This window comes from Nelumbo lutea, chromosome 7 (assembly GCF_056320005.1).
Source record: "Nelumbo lutea isolate HS-2025 chromosome 7, American lotus-T2T, whole genome shotgun sequence".
Taxonomy (NCBI): domain Eukaryota; kingdom Viridiplantae; phylum Streptophyta; class Magnoliopsida; order Proteales; family Nelumbonaceae; genus Nelumbo; species Nelumbo lutea.
In genome coordinates, this window is record NC_142690.1 from 20,132,456 (window position 1) to 20,153,332 (window position 20,877).

The 20,877-nt window shown below is 37.0% G+C and overlaps 1 protein-coding gene across 1 annotated transcript in view; it reads right to left on the reverse strand.

Moving 5' to 3' along the window:
• The window catches only part of NRPA1 (nuclear RNA polymerase A1), a 72,173-nt gene that overhangs the window by 44,599 nt on the left and 6,697 nt on the right, over positions 1-20,877 (reverse strand). Inside the window, exons 5-9 of the mRNA XM_088956011.1 lie at positions 20,017-20,298; positions 15,136-15,315; positions 12,018-12,177; positions 8,392-8,579; positions 7,719-7,982 (exon numbers count right to left, since the gene is read on the reverse strand). Coding sequence (XP_088812137.1) covers positions 7,719-7,982; positions 8,392-8,579; positions 12,018-12,177; positions 15,136-15,315; positions 20,017-20,298 — 1,074 coding nt within the window. The remainder of the gene's footprint in view (positions 1-7,718; positions 7,983-8,391; positions 8,580-12,017; positions 12,178-15,135; positions 15,316-20,016; positions 20,299-20,877) is intronic.

The following is a 20,877-nucleotide window of genomic DNA, read 5'->3' on the forward strand; positions in this document are numbered from 1 at the left end:
GATATCAAAGGATTCAACAATCTGCTACACAATTCAGGCTAACATACATTACATGCCACAGCAATGGCAATTGCAGGTTCAAGTCAGTCAACTGGTAATGTGTAAACTCAAGGATAAAAGGACAATTATTTTGATTAGAAGAACTAGAATGACAGCATGTTTCAACTCTTTTTTATGTAAATTTTGTACTTGACACTTGAGTTTCATTTGGAGAAGAAGAAGAGAATAACAGGGAAAGGATGGGGGAAAGGAAGAAAGAAAAAAGAATAAAAGCACAACTTTGAGAAAGCTAGAAAAGTTAGGCAGTCAAAGAAGGGGTATTTATGGCCTGTAATACCATTTCCATTGTTACATCTTTGACTTTATATTTTATAGATAATGGTATGGAGTTACAATTTGTAAGAAAAGAAAAGAAATCATATAGAAGAACCACAATATTGCGTTCCATAATAAGAATATAAATATATATGCAAAAATACATAATTGTCCATACCAATAAAAACAGAAAAACAAAATACACAAAAAGGGGACTTCCCAAAGCTTCAATGAATGATTAGATGGATGCAAGGAGCCATCCAGGTCCCATATACTAAATTACATACAACACTCTCCTTCAGAGAGGTCGATCAAAAGATGGGACTTGCTAAATTACATACAACACTCTCCTTATCAAAAGAGATGTTCATTCTATAATAGTACTACTTTTGTGTGTAGAAGACATGGTGATTATTGGGAAAGACATGTTTGAAACCTCCAGAGAAAGCAATATCTAGCAAAAGAATTTGAGATCATGGATCGTCATAAGCTTAGATGTTTTTTAGTCAGAATAGAACTAGCAAAGTAGAAAAAAGGATGTCACTGTTTTTCAAAGAAAGCATAACCTTAATTTTTTAAAAGAAACTAGCAAATAGGCAGTTAAACTAGAAAACACTTATATATCTCCTAATAGTAAAAATTAAGGTTAATTACTTAAAGTTCCCCTGAACTATCTCACAATTAATTAATGCACTTTTAACTCCTAAGGTTTCAGAACATACTTACAGTACCCCTGAAGTTTCAGAAATTCGATTAAGTCTTGATATTAAATTAGACAAAAAAGACTCTTTTTCCCTTGACTATTCTTCAAATTTTCAAAACATGCCCTTTCTCCTTTTCTCTTCCCCCTCCCCCTCTTATTCTTCTCTTTCCTTCTCTCTTCTCCTCTTCTTCTTTCTTCTTCTCATCCCCCCTCTTCTCTCTTCTCCTCTTCTTCTTTCGTCTTCTCATCCCCCCTCTTCTCTCTTCTCCTCTTCTTCTTTCGTCTTCTCATCCCCCCCCCCTCTCTTTCTTCTATTTTTCCTCTGTTGCTGCAACTTAACCTGCATATCACTGGGGGTTGCTGCAATGGTCAGCCCAACTTAGACAAGAGTACTATGCAAAGGCCTGCCCCAATGTCAAAACCATTGTTAGATATGTAGTCACCAAAAAATTCGAACAGACCTTTGTCACTATCCCTGCAACTCTTCATCTCTTCTTCCATGATTTTTTAAGACCACAATCTATGTCCGGTCAATGAGATATATATACCATACTAATAAGTTATAATCTCTGATGAATATCTCCTAAGCTCAATTTGATATATTAATTTACAGCGCTGTGATACTTCTGTTATGATTGTGTCTCTGCAAACAAACCAGGCAGAGAAAGACCACCCAGACAATCAATTGCCGGCCAGAGATGGATTTCAAACCATCATCAAGGCCAAGGCAGCTGGTGGATGCCGTCCCATGTTCCAACATTAAGGTCTCCGGTTCGGAGACCTAACTTTGCCTTCAGATTTCAGCTGCTTGACAAGATAATATGTCTTCCTCAAAAACCGAACTCGTTTGTTGAATTGGAAAACACAGATTTCAGCTGCTTGACAAGATAATATGTGTTCCTCAAAGACTTCAGCTGCTTGACAAGGAAGCCCTGAGGGAAATTAGTGAGCAGGAAAGAGAAGAAAGGTGGAAGCTAAAAATGGAGCTTGAAGATCTCCTGCGAAAAGAAGAAATCTCTTGGAGACAGAAATCAAGATGTAAATGGCTTGAAGAAGATGACAGAAATACAAGATTTTTTTTTTCATTCTCTAGCAGATGGAAGAAGGTAGAATTTCATAATGAGTATAGAGGTGAATGGAATTGAAATCAAGAAGGAAGAGGAGATAGTAAAGGTTTTTGTGGATCATTTCAAGGAAATCTTATCCTGCTCTGTGGGGAAAAGACAAAGCCACCCCATTCTGGAGTAGGCTATGGTCAATGGTGACAGATATCCAAATCAAAACTTTGGAAAGCAATTTTAGAATCAAGGAGATTGGAGAGGTTGTGTTTTCGATGGACAGATCAAAAGCCCTAATGCAGATGGATTTACAAGGGCCTTTTATCAAGATTGTTGGAAGACACTAATAAAGATTTGAAAGAAGTTTTTGATGAGTTCCACCAATTCAACCTTCCTTGCCTTAGTCCCTAGGAAGAAGGAAGTGAAATCCTCGAAGGATTTTAGGCTAATCAGTTTATTGGGTAGCCTCTAAAATAATTGCTAAAGTCCTCAAGCAGACTGAAGGAAACCTTACCAACAGTAATCTCACCATTTGGAGATTTGGAAAAGAATGGGAAAGCTGCTGGAGGAATTTACTAGCAGCAATGTATGGTATCAGAGCCAAATGAGCAAATCAGACCTGCCCAGAATTCTGTTCTCTGCACACCCAGTCTAGGGTTTTCTATTGGTTTCTTCGCCATCTGTTGGAAATAAGGGAAAGGGCTGAAAAGGAGTGATCACCCTCTTCCCTTGGAGGTTTCTATGCCTCCAGCTGTGCTGTTTGTGGTTGATTTCTGTGGTTTCTAAGAAGCCCTCCCCTAATCGATGAAGAGAAGAGGGCTGATTAGTGTGTGCAGTGGATGTCTCGTGTGGTCTGATTTTCTAGTGATCAGGTAAGAGATTTCTATGCAATTTCATGCTGTAAATCAAATCATAAGTCTATTTCAGATTGTATGGTGAGATTTCAGATTGTAGTGTGCTAGGGTTTATGTTTTCTTTCAGTATGATTCGAAAGGGGAGTGGTCCTCAAACAGTATGCTGAGTGTTCAGGTAGTTGTGGGGTAGGGTTTGTGGTGTAAAGAGTGCAATTTCCAGCAGTACTAAGAGCTGAAACCAGTGTGTTCAGTGTGTGGTTTGGTCTAGCGTGCAGTGTGCTGAATTCAGCTATGGGAGACAGCAGTGATAGCAAGACTAATGTGATGGTCCCAACTGACTACCTGAATGTCCAAATGGTCTCCATTAAACTGAATGGAGAAAATTATGTACCCTGGGCTAAATCTGTAGAAGTTTTTCTTAAGGCAAAGAAGAAGGTGAAACACACAAGAGAAGAAAAACCCTCCACAGATTCTCATGAGTATGATGACTGGGAACAAGAAGATGCACAGATTATCACATGGTTATGGAACAGTATTGGAACCCAATTAGTGTAAACTTCATGTTTCTTGACACTGCTAAAGAAGTGAGGGGTCATGCTAAGAAGTTGTATTCGGGTCAAGACAATACTACCAGAGTATATCAGCTGTATCAGGAATACTTTAATCTACAACAGGATAATCAGAGTCTTGAGGAGTACTATGCCAATATGAGAAACATCTGTAATGAGTAGAATATTTATCACCCCCTCACTTTTGATGTCAAATTTAAGCAACAGTAGAGAGAATAACTTGATGTAACTTGATTTTTGGTGAGGCTGAAGTCTAAGTATGAATCAGTGTGGGCCCAGATACTAAGAGGATCAGCCCTCCCTCCCTTAGAAGAAGTGTTTGCTCGACTTAGGAGGATTTACATTGGATCTACCGAGAACACTAGTGTTTCCGATAGATCATCCTTTGCAGTTTCGAGGGCCCGCGGTGTTAGAGGTGGAGCTCGGGGATCTCAATCTGGTCGTAGTGATAGCAGTGGACCGGTATATGGCCGGAGTGGTGGTGGTGGACCTACCTATAACCATGGTAGTGGTCGTACTCGAGGTAGAGATTCAGGGGGAGCCCGTGGCCGAGGACGTAGGTCAGGTCCGAGGAGGTGTACACACTATGGTATGGATGGACATACCATTAATTATTGCTATGACTTGCATGGTCCGCCTTCAACTTGGACCAATCATGCCATGACTAGTGACAGTAGCTTCAAACAAGAGAGTCGTTCAGCTGATCAGATGCTTCCTACATCCACAAGTGTTCCCGAGAGAAAGATGATGAGTGTTCCCCGTAATGAGTATGAGAGGTTTGTTCAGGCCACATCGCAGCAGAATACGGCCACTCTCGCACACTCAGGTATAGCTTGTCTGGCATCCACACCCAATCCCTGGATTATTAACTCTGGAGCCTCCAATCACATGACTGGAACTCCAAGTGTGTTTTCTCCCCTTTCCCATTGCTCAACATCACAATCTGTTACCCTTGCTAATGGTTCCACATCCTCCATTTGTGGTGTTGGTGGTATTAACATGACCCCCTTATCTTTATCCTCAGTTTTGTATGTCCCTAAGTTTCTGTTTAATCTTATGGTTGTTAGTAAGTTGACCAAGTCACTTAATTGCTCTATTACTTTTTACCCTTCTTCATGTGTTTTTCAAGATCTCAAGACGGGGATGAAGATTGGTGGTGTATTTTAGAGCAACTTTGTTTTAGGATCTCAATAGTGGTGAAACAATTTCCCATATTATTATTTTGTGTTCCTTTGTGTTGTATTTTAGAGCAGCTTTGTTTTCTTTTTGGGTGCAGATGTCTCCACCTCATGATGGGATGGGCCTTTTTTATCCTAATTTCTTGAAACAGCCAATAAAAAGAGGAAGATTACTTTCGAAAGCAATAAAAGCAGCTATAGTTTGGACTATTTGGGATGAAAGAAATGGAACAATATTCAATGATAGAATAGGACTTAAGCAGAAATCTTTGATTTAGTTAAACTAAAAGTTGCACACTAGGTGAAAACTTTGGATGACTTACAAAGACTTCTCACTTAATGATATTTTAAGAACCTGGAAAGAGGTGGCATTATCGGCTCAAGACAAGACAAAGATAGTTATGAAGTGAAAGCCCCAGGCCCCCAAGTTCATAAAACTCAACTTTGATGGAAGCTTTATTGGTGAAGGGGATTGGTTGGGGTAGAGGGTGTTTCATGACCAAATTGGAAGTTGTAGTTGAAGGCCCCATGAAGCTGGTTTGTGACAATCAGGGTGCTATCAACACCAATAACGTAGTCCAATATGACCGTACAAAACATATGGAACATGAATACATGATTGAGTTCTTAGTGGAGAAATTTGCCTAACCAGCTAGCTGATTTGTATGACAAAGGGAATCCTTCAGCCTACAATGGAAAACAATCTAGCCAAGCTAGTTATGTAAAATAGTTATGCCTAGCTTGATGGGGAGTGTTGAGAGTTTCCAGATTAAGTGCATGTATAACCATTTTCAAATTTATATGAATTAAGAATTATAATGTAAATGTACTCAGATGATTTAAAGCAGTTTCATGCCTCAAAAGTAACTTAGTGAATTGTTGAAGACAGAGGAAGGTCTTCCTGATCCCAGTATGGCTAGTGTCTTCAGCTGTAAATCTGGAAATCTGCCAACCAGTATGGCCAGTGTCTTCTAACTTCTAAGATCTGGGATCCAGTTACTGACAGATTTGACAGAAAATTGGCAATGTGGAAATCTAAATATTTATCAAAGGGAGGTAAGCTCACTCTAATTAAGAGTGTATTGTCTTCACTCCCAATCCTTTTTTTCTTCTTGATCAGTAACATGGAAAAAAAAGATTTAATTAATTAGATAAAAACAGGATTACAACAAGAAGTTGTGAAAAAACCAGCTTTAGAAGCTGTCCCAATTCAGTATTACATTTGGTCTTCACTCCCAATCCATTACATATCTTTATTTTAGATTCCTGCCAGTGTTGCAAAGCTTCTAGAGAAGAAAATGAGGCACTTTTTATGGGCTGTGTCGAGGAACAGTTTCAACTTGAATTTGGTAAGGTGGAAATCTGGGTGCAAATCAAGGAGAACTGGTGGCTTAGGAATCAGAAATATTAAAGTTGTTAACAAGGCTTTTCTTGGTAAAGGGTGTTGGAGATTCTGCAAAGAGAGGAACAGCCTGTGGAGAAGAATCATTGCACATAAGTATAGGCTCACAAATCTAGAGGGACTCAGGTCCTGGCCTTCTCCCAAGGGGATGTGCCTCATGGAGCAATGTTGTCTCTATCTTCCCTGATCTCCTGAAGGGAATTAAATGCAAGGTCAGCGAGGGTAATCTCCTCAAGTTGTGGCATGACAAATGGTGTAGGGGCACTGCTTTCCCCTCTTCTCTTTGGTATTGCACAGGATAAAGATACAGTAGTGGAAAACTGTTTTGACTTGAAGAATGGTGAAGTTATATGGAGCCCTACTTTCAGAAGAAATCTTAATGATTGGAAAATAGGTCCACTAATAGATGATGAAAGAATTTGGGCTTGGGAGGCTTCTGGCACTATCTCCTCTAAGTCTTTCTACAAAAACCTTGTGGCCGATGAGGAAGGAGACTTCCCTTGGAATTAAATCTGGAAGTTCTATGCTCCTTCAAGAGTAGCCTTCCTGGTTTGGACTGCAGCACTTGATAAGTGCCTAACTGCAGATCGGCTGCTCAGAAGGGGAACGCAGCTTCCTACTTTCTGCCATTCTTTCTGCAATGAAGTTCCGGAATCTTCCAATCACATTTTTATTACTGTAACCTCTCTCAGCAGCTTTGGGAAATGGCTCTATCCAGTTCTGGTGTCTCTTCTTGCCCACCTGCTTAAGTCCTTCAGCTGCTTCAGGGGTGGACCCTTGAGGGTATGAATGTAAGAGGCAAGCTGCTTTGGAAGATTTTTCCAGCTGCTATCCTTTTGGACCCTTTGGAAGAAAAGGAACAGCCTGATTTTTAAGAATCTTTCCAATGACATAGTTTCAGTCAAGAACAAAGTTATAGTTTTCCATGTTCCTAGTTATGTGTACAAAAAGCTTTCACTAGAGTTCAGCTTTAGCCATTCAGTGAACCTTTCTTCATTAATCAAAAAAAAAAAGAACTGGACCTTTCTTTATCTGATTTTTCAGATTTTTTGTAAATTCCCAATGTACAGGTCCTCATTGTAATGGGCTGATGTTTGTTATTTCCTTTTGCAATACAATACATTACCTTCTTCAAAAAAAAAATTAGTATAAATACTAATGGAAAGGATGCAGCCAACATTTTTTTTCCTCTACCCAAAACCCATTGTTCTTCAACCTAAAGATCACAAGCAAGGGCACGCTATTTAACACCCTCAGAAAACATCTCAAAGAAGGCCGTCTGAAATGACCCCTCCTTCATCCGCTCTCACTACCTCAAGAAAATCCTTTACATCAGTTACAATGTAAGATAATAATAGCTCCAATTATACCTCTACAAATATAATCACTTCAAAAATAAATACTGTAAATTTGAACCATGATTGCAACTGATTTTACCAGTTCTCCCCACAAAGCATCTAAATTCAGTTGTCCTCTCATTTAAGAAAAAACAGAAACTACCTGAATCAGTTGATTAGAGTGCCAATAAATATTGAGGCAAGCCCTAGAATAAACATCTATGGCATGCTATGGCAATCTAAAAGGAAACATAAAAGAATGCAAAAGCACATATGCAACAACCAGAATCATGATGTCATACCTGTCGATTGACAAGCACAATATCACCATCTTGCAAATGGCGATAGACAACCTTGCCTTCAAATTCGTACTCTAAATTTTTCCCAGGTTGTGTAACAGCTCCCCTCGAGGAAGGAAGCTTTCTTGAAATAGACATACGCATTTTTCGGCTTGGTGGAAGCTTAACAGTTGCCAATTTATCTACATAGTGAGTAGCTCCAGGATGATGCTCAGCACCATTAATAATAGCATCCCTCAGTTTGTTAACATTCCAAGGAGTTACCCTCTGCAGGACATCAAAACTTAATCACAATTCTTGAAATACAGAAATTGCAAAATAACCAACCAGACTCTATGATTAACATCTATAGTCAAATTCCCTGATAGAATGCCACAACTGACAAACTCACATGCAGCTATGCAATGCAGTTAGTAGTTTATGAAAAAAAATGCATGTATTATAAACAAGTCTATGAAATGATTTAAGAAGCAAATACTTGCACTTGTGGGAATACCAGCAAATAATCACATGAAAATTGGGTGCATGCAAGCAATGCATTCAAGACTATATTTCAGTGTCCATGCATGCAAGCATACATATGCATATTCACATGCACATGGTAAGTTATGCAAATCAAGGACAAATAGAAATGCATATTATGTTTCAGCATAAGTGATAATAAACCATCCCTTACCTCTGGATAGGTTAACCTTAATGCAAAATAGGGAGGAATCCCTATTTCGTTTACTGCTAAATAAGGATCAGGAGATATAACGGACCGGCATGCATAATTAACCCTCTTTCCCATCATTTTCTGGCGAAAGATTCCCTCCTTCTTTTCCAGCAGCTGACATATTCCGGTAGCTGTATTGTCTCTTTGACCTGCCATAAAGTGCAAAATCCACCAGTCAACCACTGGAGCTGATGAATTGCTAGAGGAATATATATAGATACTTTCAGTTGATAGTCAGAGACCTGGACAGTGGGGAAAATAGTATTAGAAGACCAGGAGAAAGAAAAAGCAGTGTATTCAACAAAGTATAGGGAAAAGTGAGATAACGGTTTGTTCTTCCATCATGAAGAGGAATAAATTGTATAAGATAACAACACAATTTTTTTTATGGTCTCTCTTACAATATGTGGATTTTTTTAAATACATGTTATCATTCATTCATTCTTTTCTTTTATCAGCTATCATTCATTCATTCTTTGATCCACATCAAAGATGAAGGAAGGTAGAAAGGGGACATATAAATTCTAATAACTCTTTCAAATATCGGTTGCTAATATGCATATAATAGCATACTTCTTTTTTTAATTACACAAAAAACAGTTGATGTATCTGCTTATCGCAAAACAATACTTGATATTCAGCACCTCAGTACCTTTTACAGTACCTGACACTAATAACAACAGGGACATAAATTTGCTTGTTTCTTAGTTTTTGATAACAGCTGAACTGATATTTGGGAAGAGTAGTCACATTAGCAACCGTAACATTTTCAGAACTCAGGACTCAGCAATAATGGCAATGTTACCGAAGAAGAATGTGTCTGAGCCTCAACCAATACCAACTTCCAAATATTTCCTCTTTCTTCATGCCAAAGCCCTCAAGGACCTAAATAGCCACAGCCCTGAACCTAATGCCTAAACAGCAATGCACTTTCTACTTCAATTGCACAACATGGTTTTCTTTTTTTGATAAAAAAGTAATGAAATTGTTATTAATAGAGAAACAGTGAGCATACAAACAGCCTAAGAAGAGGCACGAGATGCAACCTCCTCTTTAAGGATGAAAGAACAAAACTCCCATTAACAGAAATCAGTTTACAAAGTAACCTGGTACAAAGAAACCCTTGACACCCTTTGTGAACTACCATCATTTACTCTTTGAGGCCTTTGAGAAAAGCATTTATGGCATACACTGACAGAGTAACAGATAGTGTCAACATCATAAAAGGAAGATTCAAAATAACACCCCCCCCCAAAAAAAAAGAAATGAACTCTTCTACCTCCCACTTAAACACTGTAGCATCTCTAGCCTACACAATTCTGCCTCCACTTACATAAAAGTTTCCTACCATTCCATTGTTAATCCACCACCAAAGGTACTTTTAACCTGAAAACAGCCAAGACTCAGTGACTTCTCTGTCTTGAAATGCCACCTGAAATTATCTATACAAAACAGCCAAACCACAAATTATGCAAGTTACCTGCATTCAACCCAGACTGCAGAATATTGAAGTCTCCCCCATACCATTCTAAACAGGATGATCCTTCCTTACAATTGGCATTGTAGGTCAAACATCCATTAGAAATTCGTAGAGGCCCATGACTAAACCCAAGACCCAAATGGGCTCAGAACCATCAACTTCTCACCAATAATCTGATATCTGAGCCTCCAACAATAAACCATCTACCCTAACATTGATTTTGTTCTAGAGCCTACCTTGACACTGCACATCTCTACAAAGTCCATATTCAAGCCCCTAATCCCAACTTCCAAACAGAAAGGAAACCCAAAATGCACTAGTCATGGCATCTCCACAAAAGACATCACACAAGACCCACTGTTGACTAATAATCACACACCTAAAAACATAAAACCATAACACTGCCAAAGAAAAAGAAAAAAAAAAAAAAAAAAACAGCTGCCACTAACTTCAGAATGCTCCACCCTATCCTTCAAATTGACACTCTCCCTGTACTTGTCATACTGTTTCTTCCAGCTATACCGCTATACCTCAGGTCATGAGCCTCCTCCTTCCCAAGTTCCCATGTCTCATATCTGTCCATCCTAAAATAGAACCTAAAAAAATCAAGCAAAAACGACAACCGAAAAACAATCAACAATAAAACGTAATGCACTAATTGGCTCTTAGGCGTTGATCTTCTAATGAAAACTGACAGAATTATTAAGAACATGAAGTAGATGCAGTAGTAAGTTGAATCTAGTTGGAAGAAAGAGTTGAAACTTGAAAGATAAAGTAGCTCAACAGGTATTAGCCTTGCCATGATTGTAAAGCATTTAGGTGGAACTAGGAGAAAGTCGGGCACCTAGTTGCCTAGGCATTTGAAGTTTACGAAGTAAAAAAAAATAAAACAAAATTCAAGGTAAATTCCCTGATTGTAGGAAACAACCAACATTCATATATTGAAACTATAGCAATACCCTTTATAATAATAATAATGACCATTCTAAATAATACAAATCTTCATACCTAAATGACAATAACATTTAAATCAATTAATCTCAACATTTCAAAACAATAAAATAAAAAGTATTTAATAGAGCAAATTGCATGTCAAAAAATATCAGCAACTAAAGAAGGCTATAAATTTACTAATAAAAAGGCAAGGAAGAGTAATGAAAGGGGGAAAACAACAAGGAAAAGCCTTTTTTCTATTTTTTAGTGTCTCACTACTTTACTGATGTGTATAGTTTGAAATTTGAAATATTTTGTTATTGAATCTGCATAGACTTCTTAAGACTTTAGAAGTAAAGTTCGTAAATGAATCATGGTATCTCAGTTCATATCTTGGAACTTAATTTCTTTAATTGGATATAATGTTTATTTGTAGCTTCACACTATTGTATTGATATTGTAGTTTAAATTTTCAATTATTTTGTTCTTGAATCTGTGTAGAGTCAATGCAACCTAGCAATCTCTTATTTTAGTATATTTCAAGATGCATATTTGATTTTAACAATTGAAACAATAGAGACTAGAGAACATTATGGTCCTCTTTTCTCTAAAAAACTTGTACAAGGATAACTAAAGGAAATTTGTCCTTAAACATATCATGGCATCTATTGAAATATGAATATCGAAAATGCAATGAATGTAGAGTAATTATCACTACAACTATTTACTTATGTGATGTCCATAGATTGGAAGTTAGTGCAAAGTCATTTTTTCTATTTTTTGAGAAGTTTATCTAATTTTGTGGTTTTTGACAACTTTTAGAAAATTCAGAAAAAAAAAACTTTACAATTTATGATATGATCCACAAATACAAATCAATTTAAACCCCTTATGTTTAGCAATACAATTACGACTTTCAAAACATTAATTCCGTTTCAATATGCAAGATAAAAATCCTTCATATCAGAAACAAAAGTATTTTGAAGAAATAACTAGAAACAAATATGAACATCAGATATAGTTTCAATATATTGAAACAAATATTTTTGAAGAGCATTTAGCCTACCTTAGGCATATGAACTTAAATAAAGTACAACAATAAATACACATACATGCATACTTACAAACATACATACAAATATTGACAAATACATGCTAAGAGACAAATATGTACCCGAAGTCTTGCTATCAAATAATATGTTCACAGTTTGTTGAAGATCCATCCACCTAGGAATAATCTTTGAGCGGTCTGAGCTATTGGCATGTGCATTGCCTAAAGCAATATTGGATTGTAATACCTTCCCTAATAAAACAGTTTGGGGATGTTCCATCACCTAAGGGTAACATCATCAACAAAGTTAAAAAGTTCACCACAGCATTTATAATAGTTGAACCATGCAAGAATCTAGCATACAAGTAATAGCAGAAGACAAGCAAAAATAGAAGACAACTGCATCATAAAAACTATGTGAACAAACATCATAAGTTAAAAGCTTTAAGTAAAGCAGGGTACAGAACAAAATACCACTGGCTTAGACCAGCAACTGCCATGGTGAATGAGAATGTTCTGAAAAACATTCATTTGAGGAGTTTGGCTTTTTCAGCCATCAGGGTTCAGAGATGTGATTAGCTCATAAATGCCTACTGACCTTCAATTTTTCTATTAAATCACCTATTCTTTTTTATAAGATGAAATCGCCTAATCATTTAACAAGGAGGCATTAAGAAAATTCCAAGGATCTTCCACCAACTGCCTTGAACCACCAGGACCCATCCACCAAAGGTTGTAAAGTTGTTTCAAGATGGAAGCAAAGAATATGTGCAACAGTCATGGAACAGAGAGCAATTTTGGTTCACCTAATTTTAGTGAGCCCAAGCCCAGCATGGAAAAGTTTAGGGCCTACCTTGGGCCCAGACACATGTATACATGCTAAGCCTACAAAAATGTTTTTTTAGGTAAGGTAAGGAAAAATATCTATTAAATATGTATCTATTAAGCCTATATATAAGATTATAAAGCAGAATATCTATTAAATGAGAGGAAAACGACAACAAAACTTTCTATATATAGAAAACAACCGAGCTTCAACAATAGATTGCAATGAGGTCATCCATGAAAACAACACAACCCCAAAACAAGACATTGCAACTTTGGCTTTGGAGGAACAAGAAACTGGGTAGGTATGAGTCCCCCAGAAATGAGGAGGTCCTCCCAGGTTTGCTTCTTCCATTACCAATTTTAATCGTATTATCCCCTTGGACTGCACTTCACATCTGTTCTCACCTGCTCTTGTTCTTGATCTTCTAGACTTCCCAGCAGAACTAATCCACTCACGATACATCCTTCGCATGCATATCAATTACATTTCATTTTATTAATAACCTTAGATTGAGGAATGAGATGGAGACAACTCCCCAACCAACAAAGAAATGACAGACAAAATCATATGCCTTGATCTGTATTTTTCTTAGAAGACAGATGTTCTCTTTATAGTAACAATCAAAGCCTCTTATTAATTTGTTGAAAAGAATAAACTACAAAATAACATCATGAAGAACTCTATTGTTAGCTAGCATTCACTACTTACCTGGTTACCCCAAAATGTCTTTTACATCAGGTCCCCCATGGAATCAACCCAAAATCAGGTGTGCTCTATTCAGTCCTTGTCTGGACTCTCCAAGGCATCAAACGTGCTGTTATACATCTTGGAGTTCATTTTAGATCTGCTGCCAGCAATCTGAATTACCTTGACAGATATTTATATGTCCATGTTCCAGTAGCTTGTTTCTAAATAAGCTCACAACTAACATGGAGCCCCCCTCCACCATTATGTTCCTCAAGTTAAGATCCTTGCCTAGATTTAATCCTTTTTACTGATGAGTTTGCCCAGCTTTAATCCATGTAGAACAAAGTTCAACCTTATTCAATGGGCCCTGAAAAGGATGCATAACAGTTCCAGCACGCCTTCTGAATGCTCCTTCGGCCCCTAAGTTATTGAGATTCCCAAACCTACACCCGTCAAATGATATTGGGTCAAGTAGGAGACAACAAATTAGACAATTATTCTTGTCCGAGAAGTAGAGGCAGCAATGACTTGAGAATTGTCAATGATATCATCAGTGGACAAGGATGTCAAGCTGGGCAAAGTCTTTACCTAATTCACTATCCTTACCATGATAGTTTCCATCAATGCTTCTTTAGATTGGCATTTATCTTTAAATACTCTCTATTACGTTCCTGCAATACTGTCCATAATTGCATCCTTTGTGCATCTCCATAATATTGTACCCCTTTCTAGGTGGAGGAAGCCATGAACAAGAAGAATGTCAACTAACTTCTTAAAATAATCTCATCTTTTCTTTGATAAATTAAAACAATTTTACCTGTTTTGTATATTTAAGGCCATTCCCATTCAAAAGAAAATGATATCTCCACCCTCCTTACTTCAATTTAGTAACTTTCAACTTATATTTCCACCCTCCGAATACTTCTTATGTCCCCATATCCATGATTCTTTTAGCTTCTTCATCATCCTCATCTCCTCAACTTCCCAACTTTCTAGAACTCTGCCTCCTCCATCAAGTACCATCAACCCATAATGAAAACCACCAAAGGACAACATTCTCCTTTCATTATGGCAGTATCAGCAAAATTCAAGCTAAAGAGAAACCAAGTTTCAAAACTTATAAGGAGTGCAATAAGTTAAATCACAAGGAAATTTCTTCCATCAGCAAGCCTGAAAAGATTAGTACTTAACCTGCAAAGTATAATGAATAACATTCACTCAAAGGGGCTTGCCCACAAAATACAAGGATATAGATAAAGAAGGATCACTCCCAAACAATACAGAAAAAGGGCATCCGCCATCAACCCAATATATTCTGTGCTTCAATTTTTTATCATTTTTGCACAAAGTGGCCACTCTAAAACTTGAACCTCCACTTTAATGTTCAGCAGCCCAAAATTTCACCATTGCACCAAGCTTACCTATCTCCTAACATGATGTTTAATGATCACTAAACTGGTGTTTAAAAAATCTATGGTGTGAAACTGGTACTTAAAAAATGAGTTATTATCAATAAAAACAAAAATAAATTGTGCTTAAATGATTTAAATAGGTAAAACAAATTTAACTACTGTGGATTGTGTATAGCGAATCATTTCCTACAAATGCACTCAATTAATAATATCGTCTATTATAAATTGAAAAAGGAAAACTTTGTCAAGAAATCCAGAGAATCAGAAGGCAGGTTGCATGACATATAAAAAAGATAAATACATGAAAACTTACAGAATCACCACTCTTGGCTGGGGGGCGAAACTTGATAGGAGGAACAAGAAGAGCCTCAGTGAAAAACATCGAATGCCTTGCATTCATCCCAGACAGATGTAATCTCTCATGCTGAATGTCACAAATAAGAGAGCATAGCCGAGCTTCATTTTTCCACAAAAGCCTCATAGTCTCCTTTACCTGTGGGCCATGGAAACATTAAGAGTTATATGGGTATACATTACTGTTTAGATGTTGGTTCCTGTCAATTATAGGCTGTTTTTGATTTTCGATGTGCTATATTAGTTTCTTATAACTGCTGTTAGGGTCGATGTTATGCTTTACTTTTTAAATTCTCAGCAGGAGTAATATGGTCATTCTACAGCTTTATTTTTAACATAAATACATGGATAGGGGCAAGGATTAAAATATTGACATGATACGGCCAATACAGAGCATATTGCAGTGGTATTAAGAAGGGGGAAATGTGGCATGCTACAACTCGACATGTATACCGTCAGTCATGTGTATCGATAAAATACACCCTTGTATCGGCCCATATTGCAGTGTACCAACCAATAGACATAGATAAGGACCCATACATATGGATACGCAGGCCAGTTTCATAAGTTGTCAGCATTCATAGTCAGTATATGCATGCTTCAAGAAGTACACATCTTGCAACTGTTGGCAATACTTGCTTAATTAAAGAGAAAGCCTGGCATAGGGATATTTTATAGTGGTCATGGTAATATGAACAAAGAAGTTTACATAGATCCAAACTGGGCTGGGTGTATTGATGACAGAAGATCAACTTCAGGATGAGGAAGAGGGTTCACCTCCCCCCACCTTTATATTAAACCTTTTATATTAATTAATGAAAGATTTCTGTTACTGATCAAAAAGAAAGATCAACTTCACAATAACTATGCATTCATTGGTTCCAATGCTGTTTCTTGGAAGAGCAAACAACAAAATGTTGTTGTTCATTCCAATGCTGTGGTAGAGTACAGATCTATGGCTCATTCTGTCTCTAAGTATGGTCGAGGTCTCTTCTTGAAGAGTTGGGTGTTTATTGTGAGAAGCCATTAATACTATATTATGATAACCAAGCAATTACCAATATTGAACATAATCAAATACAACATAACCAAACTAAACAAATTGAAGTTGACTAACGTTTCACTAAAGAAAGAATTGCAACTAAAGAGGTCTGCTTGTCATATGTTGCTTCTGATATGCAGTTAGCCGATATCTTCACCAAGGGGGTTATCAAGTCCAAGCTGGAGACAGAATTACACAAGTTACTGTTATGTTTTATTCTTTATATTAACAGCAGGGGTAGTATGGCCCTTGCACAGTAATTCTGTACCATTTATAAAAACGAGGATGGTGACAATTTTTAGTCAAAAACCCTGATTTTACTTTCCCTTTTGACCTTTTATGATTTTTGTTTTTCCAGTAATTTATTTAACTATCGTGATTCCTGAGGCCAAATGCTAAGTTTTAGTCAAAAAGCTTGATTTTACTTTCCCTTTTTACCCTCTATAATTCTTGCTTTTCCAGTAACATATTTAATTAACTATCAAGGTTCATGAGGGCATACGCTGTCCATCAAACTTTTTCCAATGATAAAAAATGAGAATGCAAACTGTTAACATGGTTGTATCTTGATTTTACTTTCCATCTTTACCCTCAACAATTTTTGTTTTCTAATGTTCTTTTTTGATCATTCAAGTATTTGATCTACCATAAATGGCCACATACACTCTCTGGTGCTGACCTTGTTGCTACCTACCATTTTCATTTAACTCATTGCAACCGTCCATAAATTCTCATTAATTACACACATGAAACATAAGAACTGCTAAATGGTGATTGGAGATCCCATAACCAATAATTTATCATTATTAATGTTTTTGCTGAAATCATATATCAATCAATTATTCTGTAAATTCACCGTGATATTTAGAATAAAAATTAAAAATCCATGAACCTCAGTTAGGATTAACAAGTGCACGTGAAATCATCTAAACACCAAAACTTGAAAAGAATACAAAAGACACCTCTTATTGAATTAATATTAATTTTAGTTAGAAAATAATAAACCTATTATGGGCTTAATATTAATTTAGTATCAAAAAAAATGAGAATGTTGCAATTGGTTTGGTTAAGAGTGGCATCTCCAATTTGAGAGAGTGGAAAATCTGAGGTTGGTTGGTTGTGAAACTCTTCGAGAGGATGTCTAATTTGAGGATTAATTGGTCAAAGAGTTTATTGGTTGGAATCAATATCGAAGAGGATGAAGTGAGAGTTCTGGCAAATTCCCTAGGCTGCAAGAAAGGTGAGTGGCCAATAAAATATTTGGGTTTACCCCTTGGAGATAACCCTAGATCCGCTAGCTTTTGGTCTCTGGTAGTGGAAAGGATTGAGAAACATTTGGCGGCATGGAAAAGGAACTATATCTCATTGGGAGAGAATAACCCTAACTAAATCCACTTTGGAAAATCTCCCAGTATACTACATGTCAATGTTTAGAACGCCACAAGGGATAGTGAGGAAAATTGAAAAAATCATGAGGGCTTTTCTTTGGGAGCCTGGGAAAAAAAAGATGGAAAATTTGGTTAGATGGGAAAAGGTGAGGAAATTGAAAGAGGAAGGGGGCCTGGGAATAGGGACTGTTCAACTCAAGAATCAATCTTTGCTTAGCAAATGGCTTTGGAGGTTTCCAAATGAAAATGAGAAATTATGGCACAAAGTGGTTGCAAGTATTCATGGCATGCCGAGCAACGGATGGGATGCTAGATGTCTCTGTAGGGCTAACTTGGCTGCTACCTGGAAGGCCATCCATGATGTTCTCCCTACTTTCCTAAATTTTATCAAGTATGACTTGTTTTCTGGTACTAAAATCAGATTTTGGGAGGGTGTGTGGATTGGGGAAATTCCTTTGGGTGAGAAGTATCCTTCTCTTTATGACCTGTCCAGGTTCGAGGGTAAGCCTATTTCAGAGTTCCTAAGTCAACCATCTCACCTTCCAGGGTTGAATTGGAACTTTGGATTTACAAGAACCTTAGAGAGTCTGAACTTCTTGTAGTGTCCGAGCTGTTAGGATTGTTGAGTTCAGTTTTTTTGGGGGAAGGTGGATCAAATTCTAGAATTTGGGGTCCTAATGCCCAATGGTCCTTTTCTTGTAAATCTTTTCTACATTCGACGGTTGCCACACAATCTTCTATTCAATTTCCAGACAAAGAAATTTGTGCCCTCCTATCCCCCCTAAAATCAATGCTTTCTATTGGGAAGTTTCTTATGGTTATATTAACACCTTTGATGTACTTCAAAGGAAAAGACCAAATTGGTGCTTGTCCCCTAACTAGTGTGTCCTGTATAAATTGAATGGTGAGACTGTTTTCCACCTTCTTATATCTTGCCCTTTTGTCAGACTTATATGAAATTGGTTTACTTCCTTTTTGGGTGCAAGTGGTCCTCTCCTGACAGGGTGGAAGGGTGGAGATGTACTAGAGCAGCAATACTTTGGACCATCTGAGAGGAAAGAAACGATAGGATATTTAAAAGTAAAGAAAAATGCATAGAAGCCTTAGTTGAAACAATAACATTGAGGGTGGCTCATTAGGTAAAAAGTTTGAAGCTGTTTTCAACCTTTAAGGTCGAAGAAGTCTTCGGGGTTTGGGGACTTATTGCTGCTTCATCATCTATAAGATGACAGTTTGTTGAGACTTGGTCCCCTCTAACAGGTAGTTGGAAGAAGCTAAACTTTGATGGGAGTTGCGTGGGTAACCCAGGCCCTTCATGTATTGGGGGGCCATTAGAGACGAAAATGGTTCCATCATTGCCATGTACTCGGTCCTATGGAGGTAGGTGATGTGACAAGGGCAGAGTTTCTAGCTGCGGAATATGGGGTTGAGAAGGCTAAAGAGTTGAGGATCAATAGACTGATCATCGAGGGATATTCAAAAACTGTGATAAAATGGTTGCAGAAAGGGGAAGGGGTGACATGGTAGTTGAAGAATGATTTAAGAAGATTTAAATGGATGTCAAGGAACATGTCAATTCAGGTGGGATGGGTAAGGAGATCTACCAACAGTTTGGCAGATAGCTTAGCAAAGCAAGGGGTTCAAAGAACATATATGTTTTGGGCACATTTGTAATTCTGCACTAGGTGTCTGGGTCAGCTTACTATGCTGATTTCTTTTGTAACTTATTGTTGTATCTTAACGTATTTTAATCAATAAAAGTTTCAAAATTATTAATCAAAAAAAAAAGAGCGGCATCTCCAATTCTCCATAAATTTTGTGTTTCATTGGGATGAACTGTATCTATATATAATGTTGTTGAATATAACTTTATAATTGATTTGGTGCGTTAATGTTTCAATCTGATGCATTTACAACCAACATTTTATAATTATAAAATTCAGATCTTGACATTTTGTGAGGATAGTCTTTTTTTATGTATTATATAATTGTCTTAGGACATGAACGATATGTGAACTTTCATCTATGCCCGAGATGTAAAAGCATTGTCAAACAGCACTATCAATATCAAATACCCCGTGCATCGCATGGGCCATTCCACTAGTTTTAATATAAATGCATGGATAGAGGGCAGTATAACAACTTTTGCTCCCCTCTCAATCTTTCTTCTCTTCTCTTCATCAATCTGCTCTTCTACTGCTATTTTCTTATGTTCATAAATACAGAAATAGTTTTTTTTTCATTTATTTGTTTTACCTGACAAATTTTACTGAGACAAAATTACACAAAAAAAACAAGAAATTTTTTTATTACAGAGACTAGAATTTGTAACCCATAGACCAATTCAAATAATGTTAAATTTAGTAAACTTCTGTTTAGGAAGCAATTATGACCATATTAGCAGTTTTACCTCTGGTGGCAAGAGAGGTCCTGATAAGAACTTCCTCTGACTAAAGAAATCAGGAGGAATATGCTCTCCTATTTTCTTGTCTGTTTCTGTCACAAATTCCAGTGTTCCGTCAGAGACAGCTCCAGAAGATTCTAAAATATCAGCATCATCTCCCCTTGCTAATACATCATCAACATTTTCAGCTTCAGCAGTGTGAGACCTTTGTGCAGCTCCATGAACAAATGTATCACTCAGCTTGCACCCTCTTAAAACGTTTGCTCTAATATCAGCATTTGACATGTTCTACAAGCATTGTAGACCACCAGGATATTATTGAAGATCAATAAACATTTGATAGTTAAATAACTAAAGAATTTGTATTCACTGTGGATCAGGACAAAGGTACAGAGAAAAACTAAAGCATCATGTATGATACATGGAATGTGATTAAATAACCCCACAAATACCTTGATATAGTCTTTGATCATGCAATAGACAAAGCAAAATAGCCAGACTTTAGTGACAAGACTGCATAACAGTGCCTCCAAGTAAATTTGTGTTGCATTAATAAGTAGACTAAGGGCAGGCAAGTTGCAACAGAAGTACCTTAAAACCTACTGCATTTACATATTCTGTCCAAGAATTTAGATTTTCCTTAATTTCCATTATTTAAAAAGCTTTTCCCAGGCAAATGTAAACCCCTCAATATTTTTCCACAACCATGTTTTAATTTATATTAACAGTCAACCTTTTTACATCGGCCAGAAACTTTCAACCATCTTTTAAGTACACGAAGGAAGGTATTGGCTTCATAAGTAAAAGAGATGTACAATATGAATAAACCAATACGCTGATAATCAACATGATGAGATAATGCTCCAC